The sequence below is a fragment of the Leptinotarsa decemlineata genome, unplaced genomic scaffold (genome assembly GCF_025532065.1).
Source record: "Leptinotarsa decemlineata unplaced genomic scaffold, Ldec_3_MD MMD2_tig00026336_RagTag_RagTag, whole genome shotgun sequence".
In the NCBI taxonomy this organism is placed as follows: domain Eukaryota; kingdom Metazoa; phylum Arthropoda; class Insecta; order Coleoptera; family Chrysomelidae; genus Leptinotarsa; species Leptinotarsa decemlineata.
Window position 1 is genome coordinate 5,597,533 of NW_027412692.1, and position 19,143 is coordinate 5,616,675.

Here is a 19,143-nt window from a genome sequence, read left to right on the forward strand (position 1 = left end):
TTGACCCGGTATAAAATTATTTTTCCTGATGTATATTGTCTGGTTTGAAGTTTGTTTACTTACTTCGACTGCATTCCATTTTGGCCCACTTGATTGAAATCCCCTGTAGAGCTCCACCTTTTATGTAGAGCCGATCCGTTAGGTATCGTGGGGCTGGAGGCGTTACTATTTACAGTCCTTCTACCGTTCAATGGCAGTGGCGTAGCTCTCGGAGAAGGAGAAGGGATTGGACTTACACTACTTGAACTTTGACTGTCGCTGTGGAGGCTTCCTGAAATGAAAAACAGATAAAATTAATATGATTTTCTAAATATATATTCAAACTGAACATTTGAGTTATTAACGATCTAAGACTGAGGAGTCTGAAACCCTTCACAATTCACTTTTGTTATTTGTCTGGTTACAATTAAAACTGATTCGAATGACTATTATCTGGGGCGACACCACTGAACTGTAGGCATGCATAACGGGAGAGATTATTAGCAGGAAAAAGCATATAATATACAAATCCCGGGATTGAAAAAAAATCAACCAGACAAAGTTCGCGAGTATAATGAACCAGATATAGACTACGATGGATCTTTCAACCCCTCCTTTTGATAACGACATGCAAAGGATGGATCTATTAGTAAAATATTTTATACATTGGACAATTCTTTTTTTAACAACTTGGGAGCCGTCTGACTCGCTCATTTCCCCAAATATCCGTAAAAACCCATCCCCATCCAACAATCTTGTGCTTTTTACTAGTTTGTAAAGGTCCTTGGTAGATATATGTCATATTCTTCTAGACATAATTTGGGTTTTTCATAAATTGTTTGCCTCATGTGATTCAATGCGTCACATATCCGTTGTACAGCCTTATTTTGTTCAGGTGTTCTCTCAATGGACAGTATCCAGTAAGTAGCCCTGTAATTGTTCTGAGCCGATCCCTGTTTTTATGGCAGTTCTTCAGTTCTCTTCTCTTTCCTTCATAAATGTTTTCCCGTGTCTGTTCTCGGTTCAGTTTTTCCAGTTCTGATCCGGTTCCGTGCCAAAGACTTTGGTACCTCCAAGCTGGTTCATGACTTACGGTTGTCCCAGAACTACCTGGCCTGACTTAGAGATGGCGGTAGTTGTTTGAAGAAAATCACTGTATTAGAAAGTACACAATCTATAAAGCATATGTTTCAAGTTTGAAGACGATGCGCTGTTTAATATTTGTTTGGCAGCCATAAATAGCCAAAGTTTGCGGTGAATTTGTGAAAATGGAGAAAATTGGTCATAGTTATTTGGTACAAAACTTTTATTTGAAAGGACTTAGCCAAACTGAACTGGAATTGAAGTTTGAATTACTACCTCATGCACCCTATGCGCCAGATTTAGCCCCCTCGGATTATTCTCTGTTCCCAAACTTGCAAAATTGCTCAGTGGTCAAAGAAGAAGTGATGTCGGCAATAAACAGCTATTTTGAGGAGCAATACAGTTCTTATTATAAACAAAACGGTATCGAACTAATTGAACGTCGCTGGAAAAAAATGTATATAAGGAGATTATGTTAAGAAATGAATACTGTTGTAAATCATGCTCGAAAGAAAATAACGCCGGCCGCCACTGGTAACCATGAACCAAACGTAAAGCAGCGAAGAGCGCGCCAAAGTACGATGATTCCCCGCCACTATATAAGCAGCGAGAATAATGCTACCGATTTCGACGGAACTTCGGTGAAATTTCTACGGCATACGATTACAATATTCAAGGGCTAGTCACGAGGATATCGACACAGTCAAGTGGACGTTACAGTGCGGTACGCAAGGGTTTAGTTGAAGTGTCTGTTGTATTCAAAGCACAATAAACTTAAATTTGATTATTCAGTGTAGTCAATTATTGGTCAAGCCACGGGGAAAACCTAAAATACATTTTTTTTTATTTTGTGTTTTCTTTGTTCGGCCGCGTACTTCTGGACCACCATACGGAGTTGAATATGCATGACAGGCACATTCATCAGCTTGATAATTGCCTACGATTCCTGGGTGTTCTGGCACCCAGTATTGTATAATCAACCTATTCCTGTCCGCCAGTTTCACGGTATTTCAAGACCAGTCTAAATGTGTCTTCTGGGTTCGTCAGTGCTCCGCACATTTCGTGAATGCCTCAAATTGATGTTTCTTGCGCATTCAGTCTGGAAGACTGATTTGAACTAACCGAGTGGGTAAGATTGAAGATTTCTCCCCGCACAGTAAATCCCAGCTCCCGTACCATTTTCAACCCGTTTGTATACCAGATGTTTCTGCCGAACATGTTCATTTTCCATCGAACATATACTTCGGTGTTATATGATCATCATCAGTCACCCTCCAGAAGAAATATGACAGAAATCTACAAACTCCTGAATATTTTACACCATGCCCCTGTAATAAAATATAACCGAGCTGGGATATATTATTTCATGGACATGTACCAAAGCGATAGCATTTGATGACCGTAAAAGGTTTTGCAGAAGAATTGGATATTAGAAGGTTCAAGGCATTGCGATGGTTTTTAGCTCAAATCTTGTCCCATGTACAAATAAAACCGGCATACAAAATAAAATAATTTTGACATGTAACATTCTGTTAATTGTTTTCGACCAGTAATTTGAACAACGGTAAATGCTTACAATTAGTTGCAAGTTGAATTCAAATATCAAAATAAGCATATCAAATGCAAATGTGTGACTGAGACATACTCAAAAACACCAATTGAACATTCAAATCATTATTCTTAACCGTTAGAAATCGAAGGACTTTGCTGCGAAACTAGGTTTTTACAAAATTTGTGAACCTATTAAATACTTCACAGGTATTTGAAACGGTTAATTTCGCCATTTTGATTATTTATAGCTGTGGCGAATGACACTTTTAATAATTCAAAGTCTTGTTCTACTGATCTCAAGAAACTAGTTTGAATATCGGATTCTTATACATATTTACTATTAGGTTGTTTCAAAAGTTGTATCCGTCTTTATGAGTTAACTTTAAACTATAATATTTCAAGGAATACCCATTCAATTCAATCGAAATAAGCGCCATCCGAAACGAAATTTCGCAAACCAGCGTCGAATAGTGCGTTCATTAACACCATCATTGCCAAGTGCCTGGCTAATTTTTCGGTCTGTTTCGGCGGCGTTCTGGTTCAATTTGAATACGTAAAGAAAAACTGGCCGAAAGTCGCCAACCGACATCGTATAGTAATGAACTGAAATGAGGCAAAGCATGAGAATTTGGAGAAGAAGGAACAGCATTATTGTATAAAGTACGAAATTCTCTATCGATCAGAATTTACCACGACACACGAGGGCATCATCCTGCAGAAGTTATTCGAAAACCAGTCAGCAGGGTCTTCCTAACATCAGTCCACAGGGAAATAGCATGGTAACTGCAGTTGCTAAGAGGCCCACTAGCAACTTCAAAATCCATTTCTGCAACATCAGAGGACTCAACTCAAATATAAACTCAGTACACCAACATCTGCAATCAAATACTCTTCATATTCTTGCACTCACAGGAACCAAAGTCAGTGCTTTGACAAACCCCATCAATATTCTTTATCCAGGCTATGATTTCCACTCCCGATTCAGACGTAACTTTGGAATACCTCTTTTTATCAGAAGCGATCTCTCTTTGTCAACGAGAGAAAATGCTGGAACCCCGTAACTTTGATGTTATGTGGTTCAAAATAATATCACAGAAGATCACCAAATTCATATGCTGCGTTTATCGACCACCTAGCGATACACAATATAGTGTACTATTATTCTCTTCACTTGCAAACACAATTGACTTTTTGCAAATCAATCATCCCATATTCGGCGACTTTAATGTCCTTTTTATCGAATGGCTCAAATTTTCAAATATCAACGACGAACAAGGTCAAGAATTTGAGGATTTTGCAATAAGCTGCGGACTTACTTAGATTATAAATGAGCCAACCAGGATTCCTGACCGTGATGAAGAATATGGTAGTCTTCTGGATCTATACCTAACAACCAATCCAGAAATTTACGCAGTCATCGTTAGGTCTCCATTGGGATCTTCTGACCAAAACTCATTTCAGTGTTGTGTGAATTACCGATGAATGTTGGAGAACAATCTAAGTTTGACATTACCTAGAGATCAGCTGAATGGGATGATCTTCAAGACTATATCCGAAATTTCCCCTGGCTAGATGTTTGTTTCAGCTCTGAAGATCCACCAACTTGTGCTTCTGAACCGGATATAATAATATCAGGACAGACAATTCCCCTTTCTGCTTTGATAAGTTTGTTGAGGGTTAAAATGGACACCAATGTCTTGGCACAATCATGTCGCTGGAATTATAAAGGCTTCTTCTCAAAAGCTTGGAACACTGTTCCGAACCAGAAAACTGTACATACCTCAGCAACTTTTGATGCTTTATAAAGCTCAGATCAGACCTTCTTTGGAGTATTGTTCTCATGTATGGAGCTCTGCCCCCAAACATACCCTGAAGTTGCTGGATTCCATCCGGAAAAGAGCCTGTTTGATTGGCGACACGAACATCACTTACAAACTTGATAGTCTGGAACATCGAAGAAACGTTGGAGATTTGTCTCTCTTATATATATATATATATATATATATATATATATATATATATATATATATGTGTTCGAGTAACTTGGCACATTTGATTCCATCAAGAGCGGTACATATCAGAGATACGCCACGGACTGTGGCTGCTCATGATTTTGAGGTTCAACTCAGTACTCCTCGAACTTCACTGCTTAGGAACTCTTTCATCTGGAGAAGTGCGTTATTGTGAAATAAACTTCCTGAGAACGTTTTTCCAAATGGATTCAATCTCCAGCGATTCAAATCCAATGCAAATCGCTACTTTCGCACAGGTACCGCTCTGAGAGCGCCTTAAGGATTTTTCTGTAGTGCTGGTTTTTTGTCCTTGAAAAAAAAAATGTATTGAGCTATGGAGCTACAAAACACATGACATTGAAACGAACAAAATTTTTGAGACAAACTAATATATTGACAGCGGCACACTATTTTGTTCTTAGGTCTTCTTGAAAAAAAAAACCATTATAAAAACTTTTTTATATTTCGTTTACTATTGAAGAAGAAGGAACAAATCCTTTCTTTACAGACACTGTCGCGATGAATCTTTTGAATAGCGGTACAATTTGATTTGGCGTGTATAAAATCATGTGACATTTCAACACGTTGTTTAAAAAATTACTACGTGCTAACATAGTGAAAATCAACCAGTAAGTCCACTCCCACTACTTTCATTCATACATTCACAAAGTTCTCGGTGACCTCGAAACGAAGTGTGGAGCCAATTTCGTTCTTTTACCATAGGCGTGCGCTCATATAAAAACGAAATTTAAGGTTATTATAAGGAAATTTAAGGTTATATTATTGTAAATTACTCATAACCAACTACAAAAACTAAAACAAATAATAACAACAGCGAATAAACTAAACACAATATCAATTTCCGACCGTTTATTATAACTAATCTGGTACCGTCAAATCCTTCGATACTACAGCACTGAACGCGTTGGATGAGGATCTCATCCTAAGAGCGGTTGAAGGTACCCGGCAACGCGGGCGAATTACGTGGAGAGACTACTGGTTGTATTATTCTACTGTGGTGCTAAGCTGTGCTGGCGCATGCGCGAAGAAAAAATGTGACCAAAAGGTCTACTGAGGCAGTATCAAGCAACATTGGCAGGTTTACTGAGAGTGTTCAGAAGACTCATGGGAGATATGGAGTATGAGTTAACGTCACTTTCCCTCAATGGTGTGGTCATTCCATTTGGAACGGAGGTGAAATATCTTGGCATTGTCCTTGATAAAAGACTCACCTGGAACGATCACTTGGAAAAAGTTTTACACAAATCCAGACTGTCTCTATGGACATGTCGAAGGATTTGTGGTAAAACTTGGGGTTTAGGTCCCAAACAAACCCATTGGATTTATGTGATGACTGTCAGACCAATGATCACGTATGGTGCAATTGCTTGGTGGCCGAAGGCTTTACAGAAAACGGCCCAAGCGAAGCTCTCTGACTTACAGAGACAGGCTTGTTTGGCTATCAGTGGTGCCATCAGTACCACACCGTCAGCGGCCATGGAGATTCAATGCAGAGTGCAACACACTGTTGGTTGACATTGGAAGTCACAGCATTCTGGAAATGACCTCTAACTTTATGCCTCCAACTGTCAACTACGAACTGCCTTATAAAGAACTATTCCCAAGTAGAGAGGACTGGATCCAGCGGGAGAAGGAAATATTAAGAGCAGATAGTTGTTGGTTCTCAGAAGGATCAAAAACACCTTCCGGTTCTGGTGCAGGTGTTTTCAGTCGCAGACCCAGGACAGAGATATCTACCTGCCTAGGAACTTATGCGACTGTATTTCAAGCGGAAATTTACGCTATTGAATTATGTGCGCAGAGATTGGATAAATCCAACCTCACTCACAAGTCAATAAAAATATTTTCGGACAGTCAAGCGGCGTTGGAAGCTCTTGACTCCCACCGAGCAACGTCCAAATTGGTAGCAAACTACCAAAAAATACTCTCCTCGATAGGAAGACTAAACAGATTGTCCCTGGTTTAGATTCCTGGCCATATTGGCCTGGAAGGCAATGAAGCTGCTGACTCTCTTGCAAAGGAGGATGCTGCAAGCGGCTTCATTGGACCAGAACCTGTCATTGGCATCGCTTCGGGCTTTGCCAAACAAACACTTAACACCTGGATGGCAAGAAGAGTTATGGATTTCTGGCAGAATCTTCCAGGATTGGCCCACTCTAAGGCGTTTATTCACCCTTCGAAGCTTGATACCAAACAGTTGTTGGACTACAGTAGGGATGAACTACGATGTCAAACAGGCCTTCTTACAGGTCACTGTCATTTGAATCATCACATGCAGAGACTTGGACTGTCGGAAAACAGTGTGTGTCGCCTCTGTCTGGAAAATGATGAAACTGCAGAGCATATACTTTGTGCCTGCCCCACTGGGGACCGAATCAGGTTCTTTGAGTTCGGCAGATCTGTACTCTCACCATCTGACCTGAAAGACCACACACCATATAAACTAATCGGCTTCGTTAAGAAGCTGGGTTTATTTGGCAGGTGTGAGCCACAATAAACCCTTATGGGTTGCAGTGGAGGGTCGAATAGACCCACTCACTTCAGACCTACCTACCTAGTTGCCCATTAACAGATAGCGGAATTTTCCCAAGTCCTTCATAACTCACGGCGCAAAGAAAAAGCATTGGTTCTTTATACTCTTTACTCACTGGATATCGACTATATGAGTGAATAAAACCGACAAAGTTGCTCTTTAGTTTGGTATCCCACATGCTCCCATCAATTATTCCATTTTCTAATGTTTTCGATGCCAATCAACCACTTGTGATGTTAGATCTCTGCCGTTTTCAAAAAGGACAACTTCTTTGAGAATTCCTCATTGGAAAAATACCCTCAGAAGAAAAAATTCTAACACTTCTCACTGTACTGGAGATGGTGACATTTTTTCCAGGAATTGAGGTTTCTCTTAATAGTTTCTTAATAGTTTATTAGGTATAAAATAAGGCTATACTAAGATGTTTCCACAGCGGAAGCGGCAGATTCTTCTGTGTATTTGCCTTTGTCCTTTCCAAGAGCAGCCAATCGCCCCTTGGCTCTACGATCAATAATCTTTTTTCTACCTTTGTCCATTTTGAGTTTAACAATTACCACCTTTGAAGGGTGAATTCCCCCCACATATACACTGGCACCATTTGCCTTTTCTCGTTGAATTCTCTCAATATAGATAACGAATTTTTTGAACAACTTTTTCCACTTGTTGTCCTTTGCAATGTCCCCTCACAATCTGTACTTCATCGTATGGGCATGGTGCCCAGATTGTATTTCTGCCTGAGCTCCTTAGACAAAGAGGCTGACATAAGTTTCCTTCGAATATGAGAAGGCGCCGTGAAGTTCCTTTTCCTGTTTTTGCTTCTTGAAGCAATAACTAGTTTGTTAAATTTCATTTTGCTCTCCAAACGCTTCTCCACTACACACAAACTCGCCCATTAAAAATACATACACACCTGTCGACTGATAATGAACCGCCCTCCTCTGCGGTAGAGACGACCCAGTGAACACCCGTCGGGTGCTCTCCACCTTCGAAGCAGAATAACTGACGTGCCGTTGTTTGAACTCGCCTCTCGAAACTCCATTTATCCTGATGGGCGTCGTCGGCGTCGACGGGATCTGACTAGTCCTTAGGCCCTCGAGCGTGCTGAGCCGTCGCAGCGCCTCGGCTAGAGTAGCCTTGAGGCATACCAGCTCGTCGCTCTGCTCGAGAACCTTGCGCTCGAGGTCGGCGACGCGGCCGCTAACTCCGCGGTTTTCGGCTTCGAGCATTTCATCTGAAACAAAGAAAGATATTCGATTAATGATTCCGCGTACTGAAATTTTACAAAAATCCACGTTTTATCATTCCTTCAAATGTGAAGGCTGTTAAACATAAATAAAATGAAGAATGTGACGAAATATCGTCGTTAAGTAAATTTCAATGTTGATCTCGATCAATCTATCATCAAACTATTTTGTTCAGGCGTCACGTCGGTTCTGAAAACTATGTATCCGTTGCACGCATGTATTTTTTTTTCTATTGTCTTTTTTTATTCTTGGGAGGATTATTGACGCAATTACCCCCTTAGATACGCCATTGGAAGTAGGTACTGGTTAATTTCACTAATTATGCCAGTATAGAAGTATTTATTTTGTTAGTTATTTGCGCGACCAGCCTTCAGCAAAATATACAGTTATAATAATAAACTATAATCCGTGATGATAATATTCAGTAGTTTAACTAGAATTAATTTTCTATTTTAAGCAAATTATTTTATTTCTTGTGATACATTAGGAGAAGTATGCGTTCACTCATTCGTCTCTGTTTCTCCGTACTGGTAAGTCCTATGAAGCTAAAATTTGGTATATAGATGCGTCTTAGGTCTCAAATACGCACCAAGAAAAGATTTTCAAATTTTCCGACTGGAGATCCCCCCGTGGGGGTGAAGTGGTGGCGTTCACATATGAAAATTGCCTCTTCATCACTGTTTCTCCGCTATATTTTTAGTGCCTGAAATTTTGTATGTAGGTTCGTTTCATGTTGTAGATTGCAATAAAAAAGGATATTCGAATATTTCAAATTGGGAGCCAGCCCCCCTGGGTTGGGCTACTTTTCGGGCGCGTCCCCAGGTGGCGGATAGGGGAACGGCCAGGGGACTGGGATCCCTTTCCGGAAAGCCAATGTGGCCTTTCGGACGGGGTCGCCGGACACCTGGTCAGTGGCAGAAATAAGTAGGGTGGGGGGAGGAACCAAACCTCCTAAACACCCTTTGCGACACATGCCACCGTGGATGAGCCTACCCAAGCTAAGGTGTAAGGAATCGTGCCGACAGCTGAATGACCGCAGGGTGATATGCGGTTACGAACGATCCCCTTGGGGAAACGGACGAAACCTCATTTTAATCAGCCTTCCTCTGGTAAAACCGCGCTCTGCCATAGTGACACACTCTTCCCCTGCTACTCGTGAGAACACACATGAATGGAACAAATACAAAAACAGAAACAAAAACCAATCCCGAGGCTGGACAAAAATGCTCACCTCAATCTATGGCGGTGGCTGGGGATGAACAGGAATGTCCACCCCAATCTACCGCTCGGATTGAGGCTAGACATGGCAGATCACCTCGTGATATAATACAAAGGCCAAGGCGTAAGCGCATTTGTGGTGCTGAGGCCAAAAGGAGAAAAAGAGCGATAGAAGCAGGAGTGGCAGCAACTATAAGTGCACCCTCCTCCTCCCCCACTCCACCTCCAACAGCAAGGCTACTTCCTGCGGCGGGCGCCAAGAGCTCCACCTTGCAATACCCACCTTCCTAAAGGCAACCTTTGATCACCAAGGAAATCATCAATGACGGTATACTTCTTCGTGATGTTTTCAATCTGAACAGAACTCAATGTGATGAAATCGTTATTCAGCAGTACAAAGTTATGTTGAGGAATCATAAAAAAAAATTGACCATTCAAAAAAAGAGTATTTCAGTTACAAATTCCTTGAAGCTGATAACAAATCTAAAGTTGCCTGGAATATAATTAAACAGAATATAACATCCAATAATATGAGCAATTGTTTTCCGAATTATTTTGAAACTGATGATGGAACTCGGGTTCATGGTGGTCCTGTTATTCATCAAGTCTTTAATGATTTCATTGACTCTGTAAATTCTCTAATCAATGATTCTGAACCTGCTGGTGAACATCATCACGATATAAAAACAAACTCTTTTTTTCTGCATCCTTTAGACGAAACTGAACTTCTTGATATCATCAAGTCCATATCGTCTAAGAACTCTAGTGACATTGATGAATTACCAGGTAGAGTATTGTTGTATGTTGCTGAACTAATCATTGAACCACTTACAACCTACTTAATCTCTCTTTCCTTGAGGGTTCATTTCCCTCGTGTCTTAAACATGCTATTGTTGTTCCTGTTCACAAGGAAAATGATAAGCACTTGATCTCCAACTACAGAGGTATTGCATTCCTGTCTTCATTTTCAAAAATTTTCGAAAAATCCTATCTCATCAGACTTGTATCCTTCTGTAAAAAGTATAACCTACTCGCAAAGAGCCAATATGGATTCCAATCTGGTTTATCCACCCAAGATACTACTCTTTCTTTGGTCAATCATGTTTTATCCAAATTTGAAAATGGCGAAAAATCGATCAGTATTCTATTTGATTTGTCACGTGCATTTGATACCATCAACCATCAACTTCTCCTCGATAAACCTCATGATAATGGAATTCGCGGCCAAAGTCTAAAATGGAATAAGACTTATCTGACTGGCAGATCACAATCTGTTAAGGTTAGGCTCAAATCTGGAATATATCATTCTGAAAATCGTAACATATTAACAGGTGTTCTCCAAGGTAGTGTCCTGGGTCCTACCCCCTTTCTCTTATTCGTCAACGACATCTCTAACATTAATCAACAACATTGTACTGTACAGTTTGCTGATGATACGTCCTTCTTATTGAGTTTTTCTTCTTGTGAAGGGTTATCTGACCAGAAAGATATTGCAGTTGCTAATATGCTGGATTACTGCGCCAGAAACGGCCTCGTACTAAATAGCAATAAATCTAATACCATTGTTTTCTCGCTTAGAGAAATGAACTGCAGTATATTAGTTAGAGCTAATACTAAATCTATTGTGCAGAAAAAATCAGTCAAATTCTTAGGGTTGAACATTAACTCCCAATTATCCTGGAATGATCATATTGACTCTATTTCTATAAAATTATCCAAGCATTGTTTCGTCACTTGGAATCTCAGAAATTCTGTCCCTATAAATATTTTATTAAGTTACTACTATGCCTATGTTCACTCAAGTCTAAATTATTGCTTAGTCTGCTACGGTAACAGCAGCAAATTGAATGATCTGTTGATTGCTCAAAAAAAGATACTAAGAACCATGTGTTTTAAAAAATATGGTGATTCTTGTAAGCAGTCATTTACTGAGTTACAAATTTTAACTGTGATATCCATGTATATTTTAAATTGTGTCACTTACATTAAGAATCATTACCATGAGTTTCAACAAAGGGATACTATCCGCATAGCTGCTGGTTATACTCTCAGGCAAAATTATAATCTGATAGTTCCTGTACACAAATTAACATCTCTATCAAACGGACCTCATGTTATGTCTATAAAAATATTTAATCTTCCAACGTTCATTAAGAAAATTTCAAATACCATTAATTTCAAAAATAGCGATAAAAAATATTATCTACAAAAATGCCTTTTATTCACTTGATGAATATTTTCAAACTGATTTGGCTGCTTGACATCACGATTGTTTGCTTGTTAATATTCTGTTCATACTATGTTTTTTTTTAATTGTTTCATATAATTATCTCCTACATCTACTATTGATTTATTTAATTTGTTTTTATGTATGTTCCATATTTTATCACTTGATCTTTACTGTGTGTATGACGATTTCCATGCTTGTAAAAAAGTCTCAGGAAAAATGAAGTATTGTATTGTATTGGCTGCCCCTGCACGAAAGCGCCCTTACTTGAGCACCTCAACGGAGGGAATCCCAAGAAGGTTGAAGAAGCCGCGCAACAACAGTAATGTCGCTGCACCTTCCAAAACCTTCACGAAGTCCGCCGTGAGACACCTCGAAGTTGCCAAAGAGAGTGTGTGTTCGGCGAGTCTTGGCCATCACCTGCCGATATAAAGGAGATGTCCCTTAGTGACCTGTCCTTCTTCCTGGAAAGGACAGAATGGACGATGACCGAGGAGGACAACTTTTTTGGAGGATGTACAATGGGCCACATGTGCCCTAAGTGCTGTCGGTCTACACTCACCATCCCTACTCAACAGATACAGATGGGAAGCCAGCCGCGGGGTAAATGGAGCGTTCATAAAAGTTTCCCCGTACCGCTATATTTTCGAGGGCTGAAATTTTGTATGTGGTTTCGTTTTATATTGTAAATATGCAATAAGAAAGAATTTTTGAATATTCCAACTGGACAGCTAGCCACCAGGAAAAAGGCGCGTTCATAGAATGAAGTTTCCTTTTCATCACTTTTACTCCATGCCCTTGAATTTCCGGTGTGTGAATTCATATTCAGTATCAGCACTACACCCGTGAGGAGCATGGGAGGTCGCTATACACGGTATAGCGTAGTAAATCCAGCTGTTTTTGATCAATATTTGTGTGAATCGTTAGAGTGTAGGGGGCAAGCATTCGATAGGATCAGCCGTAGGTTACTCATTCGGTAATTTCTTTTGCATGGTTTTCAATAAAGTTTATTGCCAACTTTTGGAATCTTGTCTTCGCGAACGCAATCAATATGTATTTTACCATGGCTTCTCTTCGAATATATACTTAGCCACTAGAGGAGTCCTGCCAGGATCTAATCTTGGTCCCTTGTGTCGGACTTCGATGTTTGCGCTCTGAATCGCACTATTGGATATTTTTTGACATATGCTGATGCGCGGAATTATCGGCCGCGCGATATTATCCAACTCTCCCCTATTATTGAGTTTTTGACTGTTACTTCTGGATAGAGTTTTAAGCCACAGATTAATTTTAAAGTAAATAAATATGATTAATATTACTGATAGATTGAGGAACATGTGAATAGAGTTTGGGAACAGTGAAGTAAAATGATATTTTGCCTACTGCTTTAGCAGTTTTCTCTATTACAAACTTGTATGATGATCATGTTTCATGGAGAATAATAATTGACTTTTATTTTTACGTTGCAAAGAAAGAACCATGTGAAAGTATAGCTTATTTATATCTCAAATGGATGTTACATTGAATATAGTCTCTGCTCTGAATTATGTTGAGAAAATATGTATTTCTGAATTATGTTTAGAGGTTCGTTATAACAGCTGTACACACCACCCCAAGCCGATAAGCCATATTAGATGTGAGATTCCACCAGGGCGTAATAAAAAATTTAAAGTTCTTTGATTACTTTGATAAAAATTTTTTGATTACTTTATTAATATGAACATCCCTTCTACGGGGTCTATCAATTTCAACCCCTAGGTATGTTATAGAAGTTTCGTTTTTGATCATAACTCCAGTAAAGAAAATGAACGAACGTAAACGAAAAAGAGGTGAAAATAAAGCAGTTCCATACAGTGGTACATTCCATACAGTGGTAGATTCCATACAGTCCAACTGTATGGAATCTACCACTACTGTAGAGAAACATGATAGTGTTAGAACCTATGGTAAGATACCTATCTAATGTTTGGTGGCCATATATGAAGCAGACCGTACCAAATATACTAATGAATATGTTCCCCCACAAAATTTCAACAATATTGTTTCACAGGAACGAACAGACAGTTGACTTAGTTTTTGAATTTCATCAATTCTCTCCGCCCTTCTATCACATTCTCAATGGAGATAGAAATGGACTTGACAATAACAAAAGTTAACAAACATAATTTTTCAATTTATCGTAAACCGGCACATACAGATACTATCATTCATAATTGGTCTACTGTATCAGCACAAAGTAGCAGCTTTCAACAGTATGATCCACAGACTTATAAATGTGCCCTTGTCAGAGGCGAATTTTAATAAAGAACTGAACGTAATAAAACAAATAGCCGTCAACAATGATTATGATATCAGTCTGAAATTCATTATTATCAAAAAAGTTATACACCCAAGCTTTGAAGGAAGTTTACCCGCATTTCGAAAAAAAGAGGATAAAAGGTATAGAACCTTAACCTACTACGGTCAACCCACTACAAATATTTCAGATTTTCTGCAAAACAAAGGTGAGAGTGAATATTGCTTTCAAAACCAACAACAACTTAGGCATGCAGATTAAATAACAAAGATAAAAGGTCAGTTTCGGAAAAATCGAGAGTGTATAAATGATCACGTGGGTAATGTCCGATGTTTAATATAGGTCAAACTGGAAGAACATTCAAAGCCCGCATAAAGGCACACAAAAATAATTTTCAGAAAAGAAAAATGAATTCCACATATGCCACTCATTTAATCATAGAGGGATATGAGTTCAACCATGAATACAAGCCCCTCCATTTCCAGAAGAAAGGTTTGAAACTTAACCTATTGGAGAGTAAGGAAATAAACGAATTCAAACACTCTCAATATATCTTGAACGATCAAACTGAATTGAATAATTCACCATTATTGAATATATTCATTTCCACGTAAAAAAGTTAAGTACCTATATTTACGGTACTTTCGAAAAATGTATTGATATAGTTAATGAATTCATACCTGACCTTTACAGGTAGATTCATTCATTAGAACGAAGGCACACGAGTAGGTAATAGGTTAGCGTTAGAGTATAATATGTAATTTAGAAGTAACATTTAGTTTACGCTTGAGGAAGCTATTGTGTAGCGAAACACGTGTCGCGGTTTTTGTAAAACTCTTTATAGTGAAAATCACACAATAAACTGTATTAATTAGTTTCAATATGGTTTTCCAACACAAAACAGAGAACATAGTTATTTTCCATCCCACCATTTAAAGGGGGAATATGCCAATAGAACCTTTAAAAAATGTTGGTGTGTAACTTACTGTCAATGAAAGGATACTTGCTTTTGAAAGGTCTTGGTATCTGGGAAGTCCTCTGGAACATCTAACTAATATGACAAATTTTATTCACTTGAAATTTCACATTATGAAAGTCACTTTAATGTTATGATTTATGAAGTTTTGAATGTGTTAACCTATGATATGTGACGTAATATGTCATTCAGTAAATAGAATGAGCCAATGAGCCAATAAAATAATCAAAGTCCAAAAAATCTGTCACAGGATTTTGAAATTGAAAGTCAAACAGATCGATAGATACATAGCAGATCCCCATTTAGACTGCTTCTACATAGAATTGTAAATAACTTCAGTAATCAATAACTATTTTCTAGAAAGTAATATTCATAAACTTACTGTAAACATTTATAAAGTGGGTATTTTGAATGGCAGTTTTATAAAGACTCATTTCTGAGCGATGCTGAGCTTCGAAACACAAGAATTTCACATTTTTGTCGAAGAATTCACTGAACCAAACGAATTCATTTCAAAATCGAATTGAGTCGATTAATCAAATTTCGCTTCACATAATAATGATGTCAAGGTCGTGAACTACGACTCCAGGAGCATCCGTTGCAATTGAATTAATTCTATGGAATAAACGAATACTTATAAGCATTAAGGAGATATGTATATCTTTCGTTACTTATTTTCAACCAAAAAAATTATCACCATTAACCAGTGGCGGACTGGCGGATTCAAATATGACTGCCTTCTTCTCTATATAGAACTAGTTCCTAATATATTTTAATTACTTTAATAAGTAGTAGGTTGATATAGGAATGTAGGCTTTAACGGCTGGTGTACATGTTTTGGTGGGTTTCCGGGTTTTGCCGTGGTCTTTTTTGGTCACAATTCCCAAACGTTTCAACTGCAACTGCGGCAGTCACCTTCAGTTGCGTAGTCGAAGTACTGTTCTTGACGTATCAACTGAAACTGAAGCTGATTTTCCGCGGTAATGGCGGGGTCGCGCGAACATTCCGCGCGATTTGGGTGACTTGACTTTGTTTTGACGCTTTTCAATACTTTGTGCCAGATCTTTGGTAGATATGTTCTCTCTTCCTTTTTGTTGAATTTCTCTTGGTGTTTGTGTATTCATATGTATTTAGAAGTCATGGAAGTAATAATATTTTATAAGAATTGGGTCGTAAGTTTAGGAATGAAATGAGTGCTTTATCTTATAATGTTATCCAGATTGGTGCTGAAGAAGCAATAAGACAAGTGTCTGATTCCGAAACATCGATATCCGCCATTGAGGATGACAGTGTTTCATGTTCCATAAACTATATTGTGTAGCATTCCTATTAATGATATCTGATTCAATTCCAAAACGAATGTTTTTAGCATAAACTAAATAGGAAATGTGTTTTTTGTATAATTTAATGTTTATATAAAAGTAGTTGTTTCGAAAGTTTTATTTTTTTTCGTATAATTCAATGTTTATATGAAAGTAACAGTTTCGAGAGGGGTTTTCTTTCAGTTTGTGTCTGAAAGTTACTTCTTTGTATGATCTACACATCTTTGTATTTATTTGGAATAATTTGCTTTCTTCTTTTCGTTGGAAGATTCTCACAGTTTTTTATATAAAGATGAAGAAGCAGAAAACCAAAACCTTTCTTTCGCAAAAATTATTCTCGCCTTAAAATATATCCCTTTTAATTGATAACCATCTACTTACGCCAGGCATTATATGTATCACTGAATACTTGACTTCCAAAATCTTTAGCACTTTTGTTGCTTGAAAGTTCCTCCGATCTTGACAGCTCATCCGCACTATCACTCATAGTCAAATGCACTAATTTATTTTCACTCAAATAGTTACTTTTTTGATATACTTATGTAAAATTTATTTCACAAAATATGGTTCAAGTTATTTAAGGCACAGAAGTGATACCGATTGGTTTATTCCTGTTATCCTGTTTCATGATAAAGTAAAACAAACAATAAATTGATCCTATAACAAAAATAGGGGGGGGTTGACTTTTTTGGCTAAATTGTTTTTTGGAGTTTTTCAAATAATAAATAGCTCTTACTAGGCATTTATGATTGGACTGAAGATTAACTAATAGTAATCACGTATATCACAAAAAGTAATTTTTATATTCTTAATGAATAAATCTGAATATCCTTGCAATATTATTGGACAGATGATAGATTATTCTTTTTCAATTTGTATTTTTGTTTGTATATTATTGAGATTTGACCGATTTTTCAATTCAATTGAATTTCAAATTATATTATATTACTAGCTGACTCGCAAACTTTGTTTTGCCACATACATTATTTCTATCACACAAACTGGATGGTTTGCCCACTCGAAAGCATGCCACGTAAAATTTTCCTTGTGAAAAACATGATGTGTTCAAATCCAAGCCACAGACGGATATTGTTTGGCCTTGGGATTGCAAATGCCAATCTATTTGGAAATTGCACACGTCTAAAATGAATTGGCACATCTGTAGGTTTACTAGGGATTCATGGTATTGATATATTTTCGCCTCGGAACTCGCATTTGAAATGTTGGCTTCGACAACGTTTTTCATTATTTTTTAATGACTAATCGCGTGCCGTTGCACAGCTGTGGTGGAACCAATCTTCAGTTGCGAATTATGCGGTGGCATGCCTGGAAAATTCAATGAGTTCAAAAACTCTATTGAATATACAATAATAGTGGCCAAAAAATGTGTTGGCAGTGAGAGAAGGCTTATTGTCTGAGAGAGACAGGAAACTGGCTTCGTTTTCATCCCTACTCCGTGCTGTTTACTGAGTAAGAAGTGACACCGGTAGACCCCTGACGAAAATAACTGATCTATGATCAGGGTTTAAAATGAATAGATTACTAAAATGGCTATCAAAAAATAGGGGATGGGGATAGAAGGGTAAAAATTGAGGGTATGGCACCGACACGAGAATTTAATGTATAGATAGATATATTATATTATATTTACTACACAAATTATCATTCATATATTGCTTTAATTTTCAATATTATTTTCTCTTGACAATGGAAATTCCAACCTCTAACATTTATCTCAAATGTTCATGGAGAGCCGTTATGAGGAGTTCAATGTGTACATTTATGATTTTAATCCTAGTTCGAGTGAACAGAGTATGAAAAATCGTGTGGAGATTTGTTTCAACACTTTTATCTCTTCATTGATTTTTTTATGGATCTTATCGTTTTATTCTATAATGTGTGTCCAAGATAAGGAGGGTCAGCATTGGAAAATAAAAAAATTTGAAAAAGAAAAATACTGTCTCATTGCCACTTTTCGAATAAAAATAAAGAAATAACGCTTTTTCGTGTATTTGTGTAGTGTTGTACCCAAAATTGTATTATTTTAGTGTTTTTTTTAGTTTTATTATGTATCTAATATGTTTGATGTTTTTGAAATAGTTATATTTCCAACATGAAGAAACTCTTTTTCGAGTTCTGAGGAAAAATTTGAATACATTCGAAACGTAATCGAACGTGATCCTGTAATTATTGCATCATTGAACCATCACTGTTGGCAAAAATAAATCAAACAATCTACCTGTCCCTATTGCACTCCTTATCTTTTGAGCGATTGTCACATCGCCCTTAAACGAGCAACACATCAGAATGTTTTCGTTTAAACTTCACTTGATACTATAACATGATCCTTCAATCCTTTAATGAAATCAATTTTCACTTTTACCGAGTCCATTAACAGAAAAGAAACTCGAGCGACAAAGATCAATGTATTAGAATGTCGTCAACGAAAGTGGTTTTACTTTTGAAACAACTGGAATAGTCACTAATTAGCTAGTTGCAGTTTTGTAATTGAATCGTTATTACAACCTTATACAGAACGAAAACGAAGTGCGATGTATCTAGTTATGTGTGATGTAAAAAGCAGATGTGGTAATTTAGCGTTCTGTTCACATTAAAATGTTTGCTGACCAGATTAGTTTTGATTACACCGCAAATATAATCGACAATAACAGTATAAGCGA

The 19,143-nt window shown here is 37.7% G+C and overlaps 1 protein-coding gene and 1 pseudogene across 1 annotated transcript in view; both read right to left on the bottom strand.

Annotated features, from left to right (window-relative positions):
- LOC111517659 (echinoderm microtubule-associated protein-like 2) overlaps window positions 1–18,986 on the bottom strand; it is a 45,139-nt gene extending 26,153 nt beyond the window's left edge. The window contains exons 1-4 of the mRNA XM_023173869.2: window positions 18,702–18,986; window positions 16,844–16,999; window positions 8,090–8,410; window positions 64–271 (exon numbers count right to left, since the gene is read on the bottom strand). Of these exons, the coding sequence (XP_023029637.2) occupies window positions 64–271; window positions 8,090–8,410; window positions 16,844–16,999; window positions 18,702–18,765 (749 nt within the window). The 5' untranslated portion in view covers window positions 18,766–18,986. The remainder of the gene's footprint in view (window positions 1–63; window positions 272–8,089; window positions 8,411–16,843; window positions 17,000–18,701) is intronic.
- Window positions 7,558–8,081, bottom strand: LOC111517689 (large ribosomal subunit protein uL24-like; annotated as a pseudogene).
- Window positions 18,987–19,143: the final 157 nt, after the last annotated feature.